Here is a 23,233-nt window from a genome sequence, read left to right as displayed (position 1 = left end):
CAGTTACTTTTATTGGCGAAGAGTATTAGAAACCAAGATCTGGGCTGTAGGTGTGTTGATTGCTACCATAGTGTCATTGTTTCTTGACTAAGAGGACAGAACCAGGAAATACATGTGATCCTAATAACCTGTGTATAAATACATATGTATAAATATTACTATATGTAACTGTCCTTCCCTTCTTCTCTGTAACCTCCTATTCCAAAAGTGAGAATTCTGACTCTACCACCCACCATCCAATTACTTATTGTTCAAGTTTTATAGTAGGTCTATTCATTTTGAGTTAATTTTGTGAAAGGTCTGTGTCTAGATTTATTTAAAAAATTTTTTTTAAATATTTATTTTTGAGACATAGAGAGACAGAGCATGAGCAGGGGAGGGGCAGAGAGAGAGGGAGACACAGAATCTGAAGCAGGCTCCAGGCTCTGAGCTGTCAGCACAGAGCCTGACGCGGGGCTCAAACTCACGGACTGGGAGATCATGACCTGAGCTGAAGTCGGACGCTTAACCAACTGAGCCACCCAGGTGCCCCTAGATTTATTTATTTTTATATGGATGTCTAATTCTACCAGTACCATTTGTGGAAAAGATTAACTTTTCTCCTTTCTGCCTTTGTTCCTTTGTCAAAAATCAACTGACTGTATGTGTGTTATTTCTGGAATCTCTATTCTGTTTCATTGATCTTTACATATATTCTTTTGTCAATACCATGCTGTCTTTGTTAATTTTGATCTTTATGGATATTCTTTTGACAATACCTTGCTGTCCTCATTAATTTATTTTTATAGTGAGTGTACTGTATTTTACTTTTAATTATTTTTTCTTCAGTGTCCCTCTTTGTGTAGAATAGGGTTTCTGATCTATATAATTTTCCTTTGATGGAAGAACTTTTGAAAAACTTCTTTCAGGTCAGGCCTGCTGATAATGAATTCACTCAGTTCGTGTTTGTCTGACAAAGTCTTTATTTCTCCTTAACTTTTGAAGTATAATTTAACTGTGTATAGTTAGTGCTTTTTCTCTTTAAACACTTTAAATATTTCTCTCCATTCTCTTCTTGCTTGCATATTTTCTGATTAAAAATGTGTTGTAATTTCACTCTTGTTCTTCTCTAGGTAAGCTGTATTTTTCTCTGGATTATTTCAAGATTTTCTTTCTATTTTCTGCATTTGAATATAATATGAGTAGTTGAAAAAAATTTTTTTTATTTGTCCTGCTTGGTGTTCTATTAATTTTCTTTTATCTGTGTATTTGCTTCTGTCATTAATTTGGAAAGTTCTATTTACAGCCACTATTTCATTAAATATTTCTTTTTTCTCACTTTTCTCTTTCTGGTATTTCAGTTATGCCTATGTTACAAGTTTTGGGATTGTCCCATATTCTCTGTTAATTTTTTTTTTTCTTTTTTCTCTTTGCATTTTGGTTTGGTAACTTTTCATTGAGCTGTCTTCAGAAACCACTGATTCTTTCCTCTGCCTGATTCAATCCACTCATGTGCCTATCAAAGGCATTCTTCATTTCAGTTACAGTGTTTTAGATTCCTGGTATTTCCTTTGATTCTTAAAATTTTCATTTCTTCACTTAATTTTGTCATCTGTCATTATATGTTTTCTACTTTTTCTTTTAGAGCCCTTACCATATTAATCATAGTTATTTTCAATTCCTTGCTAGATATCTTTAACATCTGTGGCATATCCACTCTGATTCTGTAGCTTGCTTTATCCTTTCAGATGGTACGGTGTTTTTGTTTGTTGGTTTTTGTTTGTTTCCTTTGCTATGTATTGTAAATTTTTTTTGTCATTGAAATGTAAACTGATGTAAATAGGCCATTAGTATGAAGATTTAGTATAATCTTGCTAGGATAATTTTGCTTCGATGTGTTTACTATTTGCTGTTGCTGAAGCTGTAGTTTGAAGTTTTCATATCTTTTAATGTCTTTGCTTTTGTCTTCCCCCTCTTGACTTCAGGCTTCTTTCCAGGAATGAGAAGAGCTCTGCAGCTGTAATCCACTGTTACTGTATTGTATATTGTGTGATGGTAGTTGTGGCAAAGGGATAGTGTTCTGTAATCTTGTGATTACACCTCAATATCTTAGCCCTGTGTCTCTAAACTGTGATTTTTCATGACTGTTTCTCCAGTGGTATAATTGTCCCAAATACTCACCTTTGAGTTGAGACATGAAGTTTAGAGAAGATTGGACTGTGAGTAAGGTGCTTTGCCCAGGTGGGATAAGGATATAGTAAAGTTCCTTGAAAATTTTTGTGATGAGGAACAATTTTGGTGTGTTTTAAAATGGTTACTTCCTGGGGTGCCTGGGTGGCTCAGTGGGTTAAGCGGCCAACTTCGGCTCAGGTCATGACCTCGAGGTCTGTGAGTTCGAGCCCCGTGTTGGGCTCTGTGCTGACAGTTCAGAGCCTGGAGCCTGTTTCAGGGTCTGTGCCTCCCTCTCTTTGACCCTCCCCTGTTCATGCTCTGTCTCTCCCTGTCTCAAAAGTAAATAAAACGTTAAAAAAATTTTTTTAAATGGTTACTTTCTGAGGCACCTGGGTGGCTCAGTCAGTTAAGCATCTGACTTCAGCTCAGGTCATGCATGATCTTACAGCTCATGAGTTTAAGCCTGGGGTCTGTGCTGACAGCTCAGACTGAAGCCTGCTTCACATTCTGTGTCTCCCTCTCTCTCTCTGCCCCTCCCTTGATTATACTCTATCTCTCAAAAATAAATAAACATTAAAAAAATAGATCAGTTACATTTCCTTTAGCATGAAGGGATTTTCTTTGTTTTTCCCAAAACAAAAAGTTACCCCTGGAGGTAACTTCCATGTAAGTGTCAGGTCATTCAGAATTCTCTAATTCTAGTCTATACTAGGCCCCTAGCAGTTTGTAAAACTTACCGTTTAAGAATTCCTACCATTTAATGGCTCTAGCAGTTGTGTTCCAGGTAAGCGGATCTTAGCCATGACTCTGAATTTGTTCCTCTCTTCAGTTTGCAGGGTGGTAGTTTATCCTGTGACCTCAGTTCTCTGAATGGTCAAAGACAAGTCATCAATTTCAGTTTGTTTAGCATTTTATGTTCTAAGAATGGGAACTCCAAGTTCTTTACACGTCAAGCTGAAACTGAAAGTCTTTGTGGTGGTGGTTGTTGAAATTACAAGCCTAATCTAAAATTTCCATTGAAAGCTAAAAAACCTAAAATACTCCAAGTAACTTTGAAAAAGAAGAACAAAACTGGGAAATATGCAATATTTAAATTTTAATATATCCTTTAAAGACTTAAAGATTTAATGCATGTATTAGAATGTCAGAAATAAAAGAGTACTAGACATGATTTTATTTATATATACTTTTGTGAATTTTTATATAAAATTATTAAATCATTATTTCTAATGTGATTATATGAAATATATATATTTTAGGTACCCCAAAGATTCAATGACAACACATTATTTTTCAGCAAATGGTGCTGGAAAAATTGGACTTCCATAAGCAAAATCTGAACCACAGCATATATATTTTATTATACAAAAACCTCAAAACAGATCTACCTAAATATGAAACCTGAAACTTTATAATTTCCATCAACTGGTGAATCCATGTATTCGTACAAACAAGGAATAAACTAATGATATATGCAAATCATATATATATATTCATACATAGATGAATCTCAAAAGCATTTTATGAGGTGAAAAAGGAACACTTAAAAGGTGCATACGATATGATTCATTTTCTATGACAATACAAAATAAACAAAACCATAGGACAATGGATCAGTGGATTCTTGAAGAGCTGTAAGATGTAGGGATTGGCTACTAAAGTACATAAGAATCCACATAAGAGTGAAACCATATGGTATCTGTCTTTCTCTGTATGGCTTATTTCACTTAGCATCACACTCTCCAGTTCCATCCATGTTGCTACAAATAAAAAAAAAAAAAAAAAAAAAAAAAAAAAAAGTACATAAGAAAATATTTTGGATATTTTTTCAAAATATATTTATTTCAACTGTGCTTGTGGATACACAACTGCATACATCTGTCAAATTTTATAAAAGCATGCAGCTGAAATTTACTGTTTGTAATTTTTAATTCTCTAAAACCTGACCAAAACCCAGGAAAGAAAAATATAAAGAGTTAATTTTGGTAGTGTGAAAAGCAAAGCAGTGTCAGTACAGTCGATGTGTCTTTCGAAATCTGTATTTTGGAGGACAGAAAAGTTGGGGGGGGGGTTCTATGTTAATATGGTGTTTGGTATGTTAGCCTGGGAAGTGGAAGTATGCATGTTTTTTAGGTATCATTTTAAATGAACATCATTAACTTCCTATGTATTTCTCTACATAGGATACATTTGACAATAAATACAAACCAAATGGTAATGTAAGAGTTTAATCTTAAAATCTCAATATTTTCATCATACCCAGATTATTTAATTTTGGATCTGTTTATGTTTATGATAAAAATGTCAAATGTTAAATTAAACTCTGCAATGGGTCATATAGTTTATTTTCAAATTATTTTTAGATCTGTTTGATTAAAAATTATAAAGTTACTGTTTTTCACTTATGAGTGTGAGTACATCTTTTGTATATAGAAAGCTGACTTTCAGACCCAGCGCTTCCATTTATGAACTTGACATCTGTTGGAATTTAATTCTCCGTGAGTTCCTGTCCCCTCAAAACCTTTGCAATATTGTATGGTCATGGAAACATAATAATACCATGAGGTTTGTGGTTGGAGGACAGGGAACATGACAGGCAAGGCTGATTTTACTTACCTGAAATACAACAATGATGATAAGATAGATGCCTGTGAGAATGAAATGTGATAATACATATGCGGTGATCAAATAATTGTAGAAACTTTCTGCTTTTATTCAATGCATGAAAATTATTGTGACTGATATCAATGTAGAGTATGGATTAGTACCTCATGCTTTAGCCTAAGGTTTTCTTGGTTATTGCTATCAAACTAAGAATAAAACTTTAAAATGCTGTTGCATGAGTAATACTCTCCCTTATATAGTAATGGAATTGATTACATAATATTGTTCCAAGGCTTATGATGTACTCAGATCATGTAATTTGTATGTGGATTCTAGATGTCACTGATTTTGATGAGTGTACGGAAAGACTCTTTTTCATTAGGTAAGAGATTAATTCTTTGCTCAATATTTATATAATTGGGAAGGAGCAACATAAGGAAGGAATGGAGCATTCCTGGAGAAAGGCCTTTGTTCCTTGATAGCTCCTTCTCCCTTCCCTTTTTTCCATTAATTTTGAGATGCAGTGCCATTCAGACTATGTCATCCATATTTATTTTTAAAAAATGTTGATTTATTTAAATTTGAGAGGGGGTGGGGCAGAGAGAGAGGGAAAGAAAGAATCTCAAGCAGCCTCTGCACTGTCAGCACAGAGCCTGACATGGGGCTCAAACTCGTGAGATTATGACCTGAGCCAAAAGCAAGAGCCAGAGGCTTAACCGACTGAGCCACCAAAGGCACTCCCCAGGAAAGTTAATTCTTAACTAATGTATAGATTCTAATAATAATTCTTTTCATGTGGAATTTGCCAAATAGCATGTTTGGTCACATAAAGGGGGAAGAAGACCATGATTTATCTGATATTCTCTGAATGTTATTTTAAATGGTAAATAATTTCATTTGTGCATCCAACTCAAACTTTATTTACTGCAAAACTTGATATTCTTTCTGTGCTCTTAGGCTCTTCCTCCTCTGCCTTTTCACCCATTTCTACCTCTCTCCTCGTGAACTCTATTAATGACTTCAGTTTAAGGAGGGATTTAAGATAGAATTCTTAAAAGATTGAATTGAAAAGTTTCCCTTAGCATTGCATGTATTAGAGATAAAAAAAATAGCTGAATATTTATGAAAGCAAATGGATAATATAAAAAGTAGTTCTAGAGAACTGGAAAATATCACACCTCTCCTGAGTTATAAAGTTGCTTCTAAAAAAAGGAATATGTAGTTTGCCTTTTATAGAAAACATAAATGGAATGCCTTAGAAAAATGTTATCACATTTACTGTATTAGTACTTAGAGGAATTTAATTAAGTACAGGCAGCCTGGTTAAGATCAATGCAGAAATGTTGTGGAAGGTACAAAATAACTGATTTCTTCCTTTTCTATTCTAATTATCTATTCATCTAGCTCACTTTTCCTTCTGAGCATTAAAAAAATTTTTTTTAATGTTTATTTATTTTTGAGAGACAGGAAGAGACAGTGCGAGCAGGGGAGGGGCAGAGAGAGAGGGAGACAGAATCTGAAGTAGGCTCCAGGCTCTGAGCTGTCAGCACAGAGCCCTGCAAGGGGCTCCAACTCACAAACTGCAAGATAATGACCTGAGCCAAAGTCAGACACTCAACTGAATGAGCCACCCAGGCACCCCTGAGCATTTATAAGACAAAATGAAGGCTTTTCCAGAATTGTCTGATTGTGTGATTCTTTCTTAGATTTTGTGATCTGTAAGTTTTAGTGATTACTTTTTCTTTAGCCAATCATCACTTGGTATTAAGATCCCAAGAGATTCAATGGCCCATGAATGGTTAATACTTTTTGGAGAGTATTTTGTAATCTCTAGAGCTTGAGGAATGCTTCATGGGAATTGGAGTCAATGAAATTCCAATTTGCAATGCTATTAAATTTTTATTCTAAGCTCCCACTTTATGTTTAATAGAATCAACTTTTAGGATGATAATTCACCAATGAAAATAAATGATTTCTTATGTTTTCAATAACCACAAAACAGTAAAGTGACAGTAACTGTGATTTGATTTTAAAAAAGGTTATGGCACAAGTGTGTTTGTGTGATCATTACATACATGTAATTTCCCTTGTCGTTAAAGGGAAGGCGTTTTAGAAATATTAGTGTGAAAAATAATATGAACTTAATACTTTTGAAAGCCTCTAAAACATAACATATATATGATACATTTCTCACCAACCATCACATTTGCAATAAAAATTTCATTATTTCATAATACTTTACAATAATATTTCACCTTATGCTTATGAACAATGTGAATATTAGAATCAACTTTTTCCAGAGAAGTTTCTGTCAATCAAGAGGATCACCTTTCCCTTCCCTCTTATTTTTCTTCCTCTCTTTCTTCTGTCTGCCTAAATACCTATTATATATACCATATGTATAGTATATATTCATTTACTTAACATTTTCATGTTGTTTGTATACACTCCATATATATATATATATATATATATATATATATATATATATATATATATAATCAGTTTTATAATTTAAATGTTTTTATTTAAATTTAAGTTAAATACAGTGTAATATTGGTTTCAGGAGTAGAATTTAGTGATTTATCACTTACATATAACACTCAATGCTCATCATAAGTGGCCTCCTTAATACCCATCACCCATTTAGCCCATCACACCACCAACCTCCCTCCGTCAACTCTCAGTTTGTTCTCTATTATTAAGAGTCTTTTATGGTTTGCTTCCTTCTGTTTTTTTCTATGTTCATCTGTTTTGTTTCTTAAATTCCACATATGAATGAAAGCATATTGTATTTGTCTTTCTCTGACTTATTTCACTTAACATTATACACTCTAGTTCTATCCATGTCATTGCAAATGGCAAGATTTTATTCTTTTTGATGGCAGAGTAGTGTGTATGTATATATATATATATATATATATATATATATATACAATATATATACATATATACATATATACACATATATATACAATATATATACATATACACACACACACACACACACACACACACACACATATATATATATATATATATATATATATATATATATGTATATAGATGCCACATCTTTATCCACTCATCAGTCGATGGACATTGGGCTCTTTCCATAATTTGCCTCTTGTTGATAATGCTGCTATAAACATCAGGGTGCATGTACCCCTTCAAATCAGTGTTTTTGCGTCCTTTAGGTAAATACCTAGTAGTACACTTGCTGGGTTGTAGGGTTGTTTTATTTTTAGCTTTTTGAGGAAGCTTCATACTATTTTACAGAGTGGCTGCAGTAGTTCACATTTACACCAACAGTGCAAAAGTGTTCCCCTTTCTCCATATCCTCAACAACATCTGTTGTTTCCTGAGTTGTCAATTTTAGCTATTCTGACAAGTGTGATGTGGTATCTCATTGTGGTTTTGGTTTGTATTCCCCTGATGATGAGTGATGTTGAGCATCTTTTCATGTGTCTGTTAACCATCTGGATGCTTGGAAAAATGTCTATTCATGTTTTCTGCCCATTTATTTTGTTTTATCTTTTATTTTTTTAATATTTATTTTTGAGAGAGGGAGAGAGAGGCAGACAGAGTGTGAGTAGGGGAGGGGCAGAGAGAGACAGACAGACAGACAGAATCTGAAGCCGGCTCCAGGCTCTGAGCTGTCAACACAGAGCCTGATTCAGGGCTCAAACCCATGGACCGGACCATGAGATCATGAACTGAGCTGAAGTCAGATGCTTAAACAACTGAGCCACCCAGGCACCCCTTCTACCCATTTCTTAACTGGATTATTTGTTTTTTGGGTATTGAGTTTGATAAGTTCTTGCTTTTGCATTTCAGCTTACTTGTGATTTTCTTACAAAAGTAAACCTATATAATTTCATTTCTTACAAATTACCCCAATATGGAATTTATAATTGAATAAAATGATAAATTAATTTTCATTTTGTGGTAATATTATGTTAAATCCTTTTTTAAAAAAATGTAACCCATTCCATGAAAGGACAATGGTAAGAAATAAGTGAGTGTTCACAGACACTCTTGTCTATGAGATACAAGAAAAGGTATTTCTGTCTGGGAGTTAGAAACTATGTACAGCTCTTTACATTAACCTATGTATCAGACCAAGCTGGAAATCAAGAAACCAAAGTCAAATCCACTTACCTAGTATCTAGTTATATTCACAACTGCTGTCTTAAGACAACCAGTTTTCTTAGTGATACATAGGTGCCAAAGGGCATATTAACTGTAGGAGCCAGGCTTGGACACATTTTTTACAATTCTGAAGTTGTCAGAGTCATTTTCTTGGATATTATTGAGGGAGGTAGAATATGCTGTAAAAGAGGCAAAGGACAGATAAACACAGTGTGTAGATTTGCTAATAAGGAAAACTAAGGCATAAATAAGTCATGTATCATCATTTCCAAGAAACTCCTTGGAGTCTCTATGTCCTGTCATTCCAGATTATGAAATTGTTGTTTCATATCAGTAGGAAAGACCATTTTTGTATCAGTTGAAAGAGTTTGAATATAAATATGACATTTATCAGGATAGCTTAATTTACCTTTATATACCATGGTTTTCCCTTTCAAATATGATTGGCAGAGAGGGAATTCTTCAGTTAATCTATTTTCTTTTAAGAACATATCAGTGGAAGAAAAAGGTAAATTTCATGTCTTGTACTGAAACTTCTATATTTTCCTACAAAAACTAGTATAAAATAGATACCATCTCATTTCAAATGGCAAAGATAAGGCTGACAGCAGATTTTATCTTAAATTTCTATTTGATTTTTCAGCATGTTTTAATTACATTTTATTGATAAACTCATGGAGATATTTTAATAATGCTTTTAATTTTAAACGTTTTATTGATGACACAGAAGTAGAAATTTAAGAAATATTAATTGATACATATTATTATTTCTCGTAAAATACATTTCATAGTGCTTGTGGTTTTTAGTAGCTTCTTATAGTATAGCAATATGTATCTTTTCTATGAATGTTTAAGCTGCTTTGCCTTGATATGAGAAACAATGGAGATTATTGACACATGAATTTTAGTTACACAGGATAAGATTGACTATTTTCTATACAGAAAGCCAGTTAAGACCTGGTTTTTAGGCTAGTAAGAAAAAGAGGCGTTGTTTATATACATATGTCTAACTGAAAGAATGAATTGAGGTGTTTGAAGAATTTATGTAGAGAAAGACAGAAAGTTCTTCATTCAGCTTTACTTTTAAGGGTATACTTTTTTCATAATAACATTCATTTATTTGAGTAAAAGGCCATTCTCTGGACCACATTCTTAAAGGCTTGCTTCACCTGCTGATTCCTTAGTGTATATATGAAAGGGTTTAAGAGAGGAGCCACTGAGGTATTGAGTACAGCTACTCCTTTGCTTAAAGTCACCCTTTCCCTTGCAGAACGCTTAATGTACATGAAAATGCAGCTTCCATAAGAGAGGGAGACCACTATCATGTGGGAGGAACAAGTGGAAAAGGCTTTCTTCCTTTGACTTGTGGAAGGAATTCTCAGAATTGTACGGATGATGTATGTGTAAGAGAGAATAACTAGCGTTAAGGTGACCATAAGTGTTACCACCGCTAAAAAAAATGCCATGAGTTCTAGAAAGTGAGTGTTTGTGCAAGAAAGCTGTAGAATTGGAGAAGCGTCACAGATAAAATGATCAATTACATTGGAGGCACAGAAATCCAACTGTAGAAGCAACAGTATTGGTGGAAAGATGATCAGGAATCCTGCAAGCCATGAGCTAAAGACAAGAAGGGTGCAGACTCTGCTGCTCATGATGGTCATGTAATGGAGAGGCTTGCAGATGGCCACGTAGCGGTCATAGGACATGGCAGCCAGAAGGTAAAATTCTGTCACCCCCAAGAAGATGAAGAAAAATAGCTGAGTCACACAACCATTGTAGGAAATGGTTCTGTCCCTTGTCACAAAAGTGACAAGGAATCTGGGAATGCAGACAGATGTGAATGATATTTCTAGGAATGAGAAGTTTCGAAGGAAGAAATACATTGGAGTCTGCAGGTGGGCATCTGAAAGGGTGAGGGTGACAATGATCAGGTTCCCAGTCACACTTAGCATGTAGGTAGCAAGAAGAAATACGAAAAGTACAACCTGCCACTGTGGGTCATTTGTCAATCCAAGAAGAATAAATTCTGTTACTGAGGTGTAATTTTTCATTATCTTCCTTCTTTATAATGATATTTTTGTGTAGCTGTAAAATAGATGAAAAAATAAGAAAAGTTACGACACCAGAAAAGAAAAACATACACACATACACAAACACATAGACACACTTTTAAACAATGTTTGTTTATTTTGAGATAGAGGGAAGGAAGGGGCAGAGACAGAGGGAGAGAGAGAATCCCAAGCAGTCTCCGTGTTGTCAGCGCAGAGTCTTACCTGGGGCTTGATTATATGAACTGTGAGATCATGACCTGAGCTGAAATAAGAGTCAGGTGCTTAACCGACTGAGTCACCTAGACACTCCAACTTAAATAAGTAAGTAAGTAAATAAATAAATAAATAAATAAATAAATAAATAAATAAATTTTAAGTCATTGCTGCCTTATATTTTTAGAGAAACATGATACTGACATTTATAATAATTATATAATAATATATAATAATAAATGTTAGTATGTCATATATTAATTCATTATTCTTGTATGTCTTTCATTGTATTCTCATATATCTTCAGTATAAATCCCTGTCTTCTGAATATTTTGGTATATACCTGAAAACAAGAAGAAAAGATTAAAACCTCTAAGATGAAAACCTTTTCTAATAAAACTCAGCTTACTCCCAGCATACTACAAAATTTTGAAGGTATTTTTTGTTGCTTTCTTCATCATATGTATTTTAACTTTTCTATTTTGAATAACCATTTGTCTTCTTCTCCCATTCAAACTTTTACAATCTCAGAGACCACTTACTTGCCCATCTGGTAGAATAATGTTCCCTGATAACAGTATACAGACACATTTAATGCATGGGAGGGTAGTCCCAATCGAATTCCAATGTCTGTGTCACAAGACATTCTAGTGTTCATTAGTAATTTGCCATAATGGTCTTTTCTAAGATTATAAATATATTCTTAAATATGTTTGTATTTACTATCTACCTATCATGAGTCTGCTCTCTGATACATAAAACACTACTTTTTCTTAAGTCCTAATTTTATTTTTGTAAATTGTATATCGTAAATTTTGTAAATTCTAAAATGATTTTTGGGCTCCTGGCTGGCTCAAAGGAGCGTGTTACTTTTGATTTGGGGTTGTGAGTTCAAACCCCATGTAGGATGTAGAGATTACCACAATAAATAAAACTTAAAAAAAATAAAATCATTTAGCACTTTTCCATAATATTGCCTATGGTTTTCTTGAGGGAGACAAAAGGTATGCTTTTGGGAAGCAAGGATTATTTCTTATTTCTTTTATTTTTCATCTTTGGCTTTAATGCAACTCTTGATGTTTATCAGGATTTGATTTTTTCTTGTTTAAAGTTTTTATTTTCCATAAAAGCTTTAGACGCGCTGTCATCTAAGATCATCTTAAAAAATGCTTAACTCTCCATACAGCCTAAGTCTGTAATGTCTCCTTTGTTTTCTACATCCTTCTGAGGTTTCAGAGCTTTCAAAAGGAATGCTATTTTCTGAGGATTAGCCAATTAATTTAGTGTGTTAATGAACACATTAAAATCTTTACCTGATTGCTAGGAGGGGATTATTCCTACTTTCCATCATCTGTCCTCCTCGTGGTCATAAGATATGCATGTTTGTTTTTTTTTTTTTGTCTTCTGCCTTTACATGATGGATGCTAACCCTCACTGTATAAAATTCACATTGTGTAAAATTAAAACAGAAAAGGTATTTGCTCAGCGTTAAGACACATGAAATAGTTTCAAATCTTGCACAAAAATGATTACATGGTATCTTGATATTATATTAAAAATATTAAAAGACATTTAGATTAAGAACACAAAAATATCATGTAGTCTTATCAATCACTGAATATTTACATTATAATGAACAAAAATGTTGCATGAAACTATTACATTGTTGCAGTTTAAAAATTTCTTCATTTATATATTTCATATAAATTGTGTGGTTTAATTTAGTCATATATAGCATTGTGCATAATTAAGAAAACTTGCATAAAGCATAAATTTATCCTATTAAAGCAAAATTGTATTCCTGAAAGAAACTACTAAAGACATACTTACTTTTTTTTTTAATGTTTATTTATTTTTGAGAGAGAGAGAGAGAGAGGCAGAACATGAGTGGGGGAAGGGCAGAGAGAAAGGGAGACACAGAATCTGAGGCAGGCTCTAGGCTCTGAGCTGTCAGCACAAAGCCTGATGCAGGGCTTGAACTCACAAACCATGAGATCATGACCTGAACCAAGTCGGACGATCAACCGACTGAGCCACCCAGGTGCCCCAAGACATACTTACTTTTATGGTAAATATGGTTGGTTTAGTCTTTGTCATTTCTTTTTTTTTTTTTTTTTTAATTTTTTTTAATGTTTATTTATTATTGAGAGAGACAGAGGAAGAATGTGAGTGGGTTAGGGGCAGAGAGAGAGGGAGACACAGAAGCAGAAGCAGACTCCAGGCTCTGAGAGGTCAGCACAGAGCCCGACGCGGGGCTCGAACTCACGAGCTGTGAGATCATGACCTGAGCCGAAGTCGGACGCTCAACCGACTGAGCCACCCAGGCGCCCCAAGTCTTTGTCATTTCTAATGGCTTATTTAATTTGTTAAATTGTAAGAATTTGTTAAAATGTAAGAATTTTGGGAATTTTCAAAAGTCTTTGCAATCTGTTTCTTCTCTGTAATCTTATCCTTGTAACCAAGTATTCAAAATATTGATAAAGCATAATTCAGGGAGCTTCTCTGCAATTTTTATAAAAAGGGCATACATCAACTTATTTCTATACATTAACCCAGATTTCTCGAAGGATCTGAGTTCTCAAGATATCCTACCTATTGCCACTTTAAGAAGTATTGTCTTGATACTTGAAATGAAGTAAGTTATAGTTGAAATGAAATAAGTTATAGTTGAAATGAAATAAGTTATAGTTGAATGAAATAAGTTATAGTTGAATGAAATAAGTTATGGTTGAAATGAAGTTATAGTTGGAATGTCTTTCCAGGTATGGTGGGCAAGATGATATGATCTTAGTAATGTTATTCAGGCTAGTTATCATTTTATCTGCTCCATTCACAATGGACTCAGGGGGATTAGCTGAGTAAATAAACAAAAGGTACCATGGAGATTGGCGTTCTCCAGACACCAGCATTCAACAATAGTCCAAATTAGTAAATAATTTAGAGTAGATTATTTTGGTGATTGTGGCCTGAAATCAGAGCAGAAAAAATACATAGAAGAATTTAAATTATAAAAATATTCACATTGTGCAAAACTAAAACTTAAGTATACCTGCTCAGTGTTAAGATACAGTGTTAAGACATAAAAGTAAATTATAAAAAGAATCCATAACTTCACAAGGAGAAGAAATTTAATGGTGTAAGAGATAAACAATTTCTCAATGGCAATAGATTTTAAATTGTGAACAAGTGGGCTTCTCTCTAATCTTAGGGAAAATATTAAGAATTCACTGTGATGTTTTAGACTGGGGCTGAGGTCTCAATCATTCTACACCATAAGAAATGCCATGTTTTTTAAGGTTTTACATTTTTACACTGAATGGTGACATAGAAAACCTGTCATGATTATAATCATTACCATTTATTCACTCCATGATTACTTTTGGGATGTTTTCTATGTGTTGGGGTCAAGCTTAGGTTCTGAGGGTAGAGAGATGGAAAAGACAACTGTGTGCATAATTTTCACTTCTTACAACAGAAGGTGAGAATTCTACGTTATTTTAGAAACCTCAGGGGGCGCCTGGGTGGCTCAGTCGGTTGAGCGTCCGACTTCAGCCCGGGTCATGATCTCGCGTTCCGTGAGTTCGAGCCCCGCGTCGGGCTCTGTGCTGACAGCTCGGAGCCCGGAGCCTGTTTCAGATTCTGTGTCTCCCTCTCTCTCTGACCCTCCCCTGTTCATGCTCTGTCTCTCTCTGTCTCAAAAATAAATAAACATTAAAAAAAAAAAAAAAAAAAAAAAAAAAAAAAAAAAAAGAAACCTCAGATTCCTTTTCTCATGTCCAAGATAAGCGATATGTCCCTCATCCCGTGCATCATTTTATTTTTCAGTGCAGTGATCCGAAAAGATGTCTGTAATATCCCATTTACATTCATCATTTGGAACTTATATTTAGTTGCTATTTAAAAGAGGACAGAGAACAAACTGAGGGGTGATGGGGGGAGGGTGGGAGAGAGGGGAAAATGGGTGATGGGCATTGAGGAGGGCACTTGTTGGGATGAGCACTGGGTGTTGTTTGTAAGCGATGAACCATGGGAATCTACCCCAAAAACCAAGAGCACACTTTACACACTGTATGTTAGCCAATTTGACAATTAATTATATTTAAAAAAAAATAAAAGAGGATTTCCATAAGACATATAAATAGTTTAAAATCAATGGAAATTTGGATTACTTGATGATCTTAAAATGTTAGACAATTTCTGAAGAAAGATTTTAAGATTTTTTTTGGAGACATGAAATTATTCAAGGTATACGACTAAGTAATAAAGAGTACACACTAAAGAAAGAGACTATTAAAGCAAGCAGAACAGCTATTTAAATTCAAAGTGTATTAGTCTGTTCATGAGAAAAGTCAAGAACTTGAATACTATGCCATACATGTGATCATGTTTTTAAAAATTTTTTTAATGTTTATTTATTTTTGAGAGAGAGAGAGAGAAAGAGTGAGAGCGAGCAGGGGAGGGTCAGAGAGAGTGGGAGACACAGAATCTGAGGCAGGGTCCAGGTTCTGAGCTGTCAACACAGAGCCTGACACAGGGCTTGAACCCACAGACTGTGAGATCATGCCCTGACCCAAAGCCGGGCGTTTATCCGACTGAGCCAGCCAGGCACCCCTGTGCTCATGTTTTATTATAAACATTGTCAGAATAGTATCTACATGACATTTATGTGTAGGTCATCATATTATTTAAAATTTTATGTTATATAGAAACTGTTGTCACATCAAGATACATGGAAATTGCTTTAATGTATATGACCTCAACTTGATTAGGTATGGGAGGAAAGATGATTTTCCTTTTGCTCTTTTAGGTTCTTGGCTGAGAGCCCTCCCATCCCCCCCCCCCCATAATAAAAAAAATTAACAGGAGAAAAACAGAAGTTAAATAGCATGTGTACCTCCTGTATACATGGGAGAGATCCAGGAAAACGGAGTAATTCCTCCAAATGGCTCAAGCCACCACCTTTAATAATATCCTCACCTGTAGCCAAAAGAAGATGTTGTGCAGTGGGGAGGGAGCCAGTTATAGGAAGTTATCAAGGGAAACACAGTGAAGGAGGGTATGGTTGTTGTACAGATTTGCATTGCTGCCTTCTCCTTTGGTAAGAGTTTCTAGAGATTTGATTATCCTCCACTTCTTGGTACAGAGAGGGAGATACCCTTACAAACGGAATTTTCTTACATAATGCAAATACCTTACAAAAAAGTGACTTCTCAGCTTACAGAGCTTTTCCTTTGTCTGTTATTTCTTAAACAAAACCAGCAAAAAATAATCCTATGCCAAAGAGACATATCAGGGGGTGATATAGTCTGCTCCCCTTCAGTACTTCTGCAAAGACCCTATTTCCAAAGAAGGTCATATCTGTAGGTTTCAGATGGACATGACCTTTGAAGGGCACTATGCAAAGCAGTACAGGACCCAAACAGATACTTCTAATAACAGTTTAAGCAATAATGTATTTCCAGGGAGCAGAGAAACTTATGTGCCTCAAACTTTTTAGCAGAATTTGCTTTTATATCAATATTTTCAATAATAGATTATAGGGAGATGCATAAAGATTGACAGAATATAAGTAATAAAGCTGTTACATTAAGCATAACTTTATCAATGAAGAAAAACTTAATCTTTTATCCTTTAAAGACATATCCATCAAAGATTAAAGATTGTCTTAAATCAAGGGCATGCAATATAAGTTATTCATGATAAGACCTATATGTTTGTATTTTAGCTTTAGTTTACTTTTAAATTCACACCTGAGACCATCCCTCCCACCCCCCACCACCAGTGATTAAAGTGATACAATTCATCAGTTGGCTATCCACTATGCATAGTAAAAATATTAAATATATGGATATCTAGTATTCACCTTCATTTAAAGTTGTGAAATAAAAATGAATACAATGAATATATACAAAATTATAAATAAGCAAAAACACAGTTGGAAAAAATGAGTCAAGTTTATATATGGCGTGTTAATAAACTCCTTTCTATCATGTGGCTCAGTAGTTCATTTTACCTTCTGTTGTAAGCAACACAATGCTTCTTAGACATCTAAGGGCTTACCCCCAATCAGAAAAAAATGTCTTAAACAATATTTTCCTAATTTTATCATTCTACAATGATCTTGCTGCAGAATTATCACATGGTTTTGTGACTTGAAACTGGGTTTGCCTTTAGGTGGATGTTGAGCCAAAAACAATGAGCAAGTTAAAGAATAGGAAAGGAAGGGTTTTACTTGCAACAAGTAAAGGAGAACACCTGGGATATTTCCTAAAGCGGTGTGTCCTTCATCAACAAAACTGGAGAAATTTTAAACCAAGGGTGAATACATATTCATCCAGAGGCTTGCAAAATGGGAAATTCAGCATGGAATTGGGAGAAAATTCCAAGGTGACTGAGTTAATTGAAATCACAAGGGCCGGCAAGGGTCACTTCTCTGGCTTTGGTTGGTGTGATCTCTTAAATTGTGCAAAGGCATTTAAATCCTGCAAACATAACAAGAATGCTTCAGGCCAATCTTTACTTTTGAATCAGCCCTGGGAGTTCTACCACTGATTTATTGTTTCTCATATGACTGTGCTGTCTCCTGACCTTATAGTGGCTATTTGTTCTTACCTTGTTTTATTGACTATTGAAGTCTACTCTTCTGCAATTTCAACATATCCTAGGAAGTTCTGCAAGAAATGTGCTTTGGACAAGTAGTGCTGCTCAGGTATAGGTCCCAAGATGGCAGGGGCCTAAAACAACTTTTCTTATGTCAAGAAATCTATGTCTCATCTTTTTCAGGGGACCCCAAACTCTTTCTGCTTATAGTTTTAAGGTAGTGATTTTGTATTTGTCATTTTTTCCCTGTATTTGTTAATTGGCATTATTCTGTAAGAAAGAATTCACTTTTTTCCACTTTTATTTAATTATACAATCATTTCTTTATAGTACGTACAAATGATTATTTTAAAAAGTTTCAAACACTTATTTATTTTTGAGAGAGAGAGAACGAGTATATGGAGGAGAAGCAGAGAGATGGAGACAGAGGATCTGAAGTAGGCTCTGCGCTGTGAGCACAGAGCCCGATATGGGTCTTGAACTCACAAACCCACCATGAGATCATGACCTGAGCCAAAATCAAGAGTCAGCTGCTTAACCAACCTAGGTGCCACCCAAGCGCCCCAACACTAATGAATATAAATTGTATCCTTTGGATTATAATATAATACTAGATTCTTTCTTTTTTAAATTCTCTATCTTTGGCCTTTGGATCTTTCAATGGCTCTTGAATCCTTTCAACCTGACTCCATCTTAAAAAATTTTTGTTTTTTTGAGTTTTGAGGTTTTTCTAGGGTCTGTCAGTGGACAGTGATGAGAAATCTTTCTGTGCACGCTAATCCATGTATACAAAGCATCAGCATGCATTTATGTATCAATATACCTGTATATACACATGTACATTTTTTTAATGTTTATTTTATTTTTGAGAGAGACAAAGTATGAGCAGGGGAGGGTCAGAGAGAGAGGGAGACACAGCATCTGAAGCAGACTCTAGGATCTGAGTTGTCAACACAGAGCCCGACACAGGGCTCAAACTCAACAACCATGAGATCATAACCTGAGCTGAAGTCAGACGCCCAACCGACCCAGCCCCCCAGGTCCCCCTACAAATACAAATACATTTGTAGAGAGTGTTGATTCTCATTATTCCAGGTGGTTATGCTCCATAAGCTTTCCACACTGAATTAGCAATATTGAGTTTTTGTTCCTAGGGGGAATAGAAAGGTACATTCCTTCAAGCCTCTGTCACATCATTTTCACCAACTCAAACCACTTGTTATTATATAGGTTATATGCAATTTGTGCTATATGGCTTAGTTTTCCAGTGTCCTTTTAGAACAGACCAGTCTAATTAGCACTGAAACCCTGCTCTACATAATCATTTTCCTGTATGATATCTTAGAGATATTTAAAAATTCTTCCACAGCCTCTTGATCTGCAGAACTTGCCTAACCTGCAAATTTAACATTTCTTACACCTTGTCACCTTTTGAAAAATGTTAGCCAACAGCACTAGCTCTGTAGAGTTTAACATTTCCTAATAATGAGAAAACATGACCATAAATTTCTTTGGCTTTCAGACTTACAATGCTGTCGTTATGCCCCCCCCTCCTTTTTTTTAAATCTGTTTTCAGAGAACAAGCTGAGAATTGCTGGAGGTGTTGGGTGGGGGAATGTGCTAAATTTGTGATGGGCATTAAGGAAGGCACTTGTGATGAGCACTGGGTGTTCTATGTAAGTGATGAACCACCAAATTCTACTCCTGAAACAATTATTACACTATATGTTACTAATTTGGATTTAAAAAAAAGTATAAAATCTGTTTTCATTTCATGCATCTACAAATTTGTCTGCTTTTCATCTTCTCCATGGCTTCATGACACAGTAAAGATGCTACTTTAGCATTTTCAATAGAAGCCTCACGTACAGAGTGACAAAATTTCCTCTTCCTTTTTCTGGATGTACTACGTTGTTGATCTATTAGCATTAAGCCAACAGTCCTAGAACTCATGCCTGGCCCAAACTTACCCAATAGATAGGTATTTTCTCTGTAAGTCACATCACAGTTCTTGCTCTCAAGACACTTAGTGCTATAGCACTGTGCTCTGGGTTCATTAAAAGCAGTGAAATAATTAAAACAGAAAAATGTGAAAAATGTGGCATTATGTAGGCCTTGACAAAGACTTTGTTTAAGGTATGAGAGCTGAAACAAGAAGGCAGAGCATCACCTTGTTTAACCTCTGCTGGGAACAGGTGTAATGGGTAACTCAAACTTTTTGCTGCTCTGCACATGTCCTGGACTGGCTCAAAAAGTGTCCCGTAGATTGATTTTGGGGTTGCAAATACATGCTAGAGAGTAGGAAAATGTACAAATAAGGAGTCTGAATAAGGAGGAACAACTTTATATGAAACGAATGTAAGTTCATGATCCCTCCAATGTCGGTTCTTCAGACTTCATTCTTTATAAAATAGATTTATTTGTCAGTGTATGTCCCTCTTGATTTCTACTGACATCCTGGGTGACTATTTGTCGTTTTCATTTGGTGAACTCACACACTATGGGTTGTTTACTGTTCTATGGGTGGTTAAAATTGCATGGATATAAAATTGCTAACTGTAAAACTATTTGTATAATGTATGGCTTAAGGAATTATCAAGACAGCTGAAGGCAGATTTTAGGATGAGCTTTCTGGAATGATCTCAAAGCTGCCTCACAAAACTGAGCCCAAGAGAGCTGCTCCTCAGGAATCTAGTACTATTGCTACAAAATGTAGAGTCATCTGAATCTACTATGCTCTATACTAGCAATACAGATATTTAACTGTTACTAAGTTTAGAGTTTGTACCTTTTACAAATGTATCTGATTGGCAGAACTAAAATTACATTTAGAATCCTAGCTTCAAGGACAACTTAAAAGGTAGTCTTTGCCGTCCTTGCATATAGATAGACATATTTGATGGAATTTGGAAGATGCAAAATGTTTAAGTTCATAATGTTTTTAGAGTAGTGATAGACAAAAGATAAATTTAAATTATTCACATCAATAAATCAAGTAAGCATTATTGTAATCCTCAATTTACAGATGTGGGAGTAGCATATAATGTACTGTGGAAGGACAGTTTTCCTGCAGACACTGTTGTGATACATAAAGCTGAATTATTTTTGAGTAAATACCATGTGGTTAAAACTGACATTGTGTAAAATAATAGTATTAGTTTTAATTTATCAGGTGCTTGGAAGGTACCAGGCACGTTTGTAAGCCATTTATAAGCCTTGTCTAAATAAATATTTACAACGACCACCAGAGGAAATCCTATTATTCTCCTTAATTTTTATATTAGGAAGCTGAAGCTGACCCATTGAGAGTTGCGCTAGTTCTTCCAAAGTCTCACAAATGGAATTGTGTTTCTGGGGATTATATAGAGTGAATGATAGAGTAGATGAGCTGCTGAGACTTGAAGAAATCTGTCTCAAGGAAGCCACTTATATATGCTAAGTAAATAATATTATTGAGCACCATTGTGATGTTTCACTATTGTCTATATGAAAACATCTCAAGTTAAGAAAACATTAAAATTGTGATAACCATGATAGTCTAATCATGGGGTTCCATATGGTACCTTAATGATTAAAAGATAGGATTTTGCCCTAAATATGTCTACAGTGGAGATCCTGGGAGGTAGACCTATAAATAAAAGAGAGGTCCTGTCTATTGAGTTAGATAGATAGGTCCTATCTAAGGAGTTTAAGAGGTGTTGGTATTGTTTGAAGGGGTATAGCAATTTCTGTCTTTGGTTCTAAACACAAGGAATCCTAGAAAACCCAGATATAGAAACTTATTCAAACAAGATATCAGCAGAGGAATGATAATTTCAAGGCAGGAGATACCAATCATTTAGATAGGAAGTAGGCATTTTGACACTTTCATCCATTTGTTGATTAACAAATATTTGAGTAAATGACTACAATAAACCCTTTGGTAGGCAATAATGGACATAGTATTCCCTTTGCTAGAAAAATGCTCATGGTCTATTAATATAGTCATGAAAACTGAAATTCAAGTATATTGTGAAAACTTCTAATTATATTGATAAGTATACTGTACCACGTGGATCATGTAATCCTATACGATTGTAAATTATAACAATCCACGTCCAGTTTTATAGATGGAGCCAAAAAGGCAAGTGAGCTTGAGAACTTTAGCACTGGAGATTTACCATCAGAGGGTGATGTAGGGCATGATGAACACCAAAATGTTCTGATTATTTAAGAATACAGAGGTTTACTCTGACTCAAATCAGAATGATGGAGAATGACTAAGTAATATCTATGAGTAAGATAATGAATTATCAATTGCATATTCTATGGTGATGGCTGCAGTTGTTGTTGTGGATAACTCAGTGTTCAATCCAAAAATAACAGAGAGTCTTGCCAATTGAGTGTCTATATTATCATACAGGTATATGTTGTATCTGAGACTACCAATGGAAAAGTTTGGGATTCTGAGTTTCTTTGGCTATTTTTCTGGTTTTAGGTCTAGGGATTTAATTTTAATTTCAAAGGAGTGCTTGTCTTCTGAATTTTTAATTTTCTGAGAGATGTTACTTTGAGAGAAATCCCCCATAAGCCAAGTGTGGCATTTCGGTGGACTTAGTTAGTACTCTTGTGAAAGAAAGTACTTTCGTGAAAGAATGCCATCCTATTCTGAAAGTCTGTTTCTTTGTATATGTTTATATTGCAAGATTTCTCCCTTCCCACAGGAATTGGCACAATGGCTTATTTGGGGGACATAGCTAGATTTGAATCATGGTTCTAATATATATTGGCCATATATACATTATTTGTTTCCTGTGAATTTCTATGTCTCATTCTTTAAAAGGAGAAGAGAAACATACCCACTTGAGGGGATTGTTAACACTCATAGGGGTAGATAAAATGTTTAATATCATTTAAAACATACAATACTCACATGAGGAAAGCGAGTATTGGTTTTATAGCATTATTTTACCTGTGTATAATAAATTGAATCAATAAAATTAGCTTTTCAAGGAAAACATAAAAAAGAAGTAGTGGCTACTTGTTACCTTCCGTTTATTTCCATGTGGTTCACATTCACTTCTCTCACTTTTACAATTGTGTTTTTTGCAATCATTATTCCCCTTGTCCAGAATATCCATTTGATTATATTTCTTATTTTGAGTTGGCGTTCTTACTTCATTACTGCAAATATTGTGAGCAATCCCATATTTCATATTGATATAGCCCTTGGTATATGTTTTTATAAAGATTCATTCTATATCTAAATGTCCACCTTTTTATCCATTGCCTGAAATTTTATAAGATGGAGATGGTATATCTTATTAACCAAATGGCTAGCACATGCTTGCAACATTTTAAAAGTATTTTTAGAAATAACATCTAAACGAATTTTCAATGATATAAGAATTAGGGAGAAATTATATTTGTGAGATTCTTATTCTGCTTATAGGAAGCTGTTACTATCCACGTATAGGTATTAA

The 23,233-nt window shown here is 34.7% G+C and overlaps 1 protein-coding gene across 1 annotated transcript; it reads right to left on the bottom strand.

The window, feature by feature from the left end:
- Nucleotides 1–10,019: 10,019 nt before the first annotated feature.
- On the bottom strand, nucleotides 10,020–10,958 carry LOC132660310 (olfactory receptor 6C75). The gene has a single exon (XM_060604332.1). The coding sequence runs from the start codon at nucleotides 10,956–10,958 to the stop codon at nucleotides 10,020–10,022; it is 939 nt and encodes a 312-aa protein (XP_060460315.1).
- Between the last annotated feature and the right edge of the window lie 12,275 nt (nucleotides 10,959–23,233).

The sequence above is a fragment of the Panthera onca genome, chromosome B4, assembly GCF_046562875.1.
Source record: "Panthera onca isolate mPanOnc1 chromosome B4, mPanOnc1 haplotype 2, whole genome shotgun sequence".
Classification (NCBI taxonomy): domain Eukaryota; kingdom Metazoa; phylum Chordata; class Mammalia; order Carnivora; family Felidae; genus Panthera; species Panthera onca.
The sequence above is the reverse complement of the archived record's forward strand: the minus strand, read 5'-3'. Positions and strand labels throughout refer to the sequence as shown.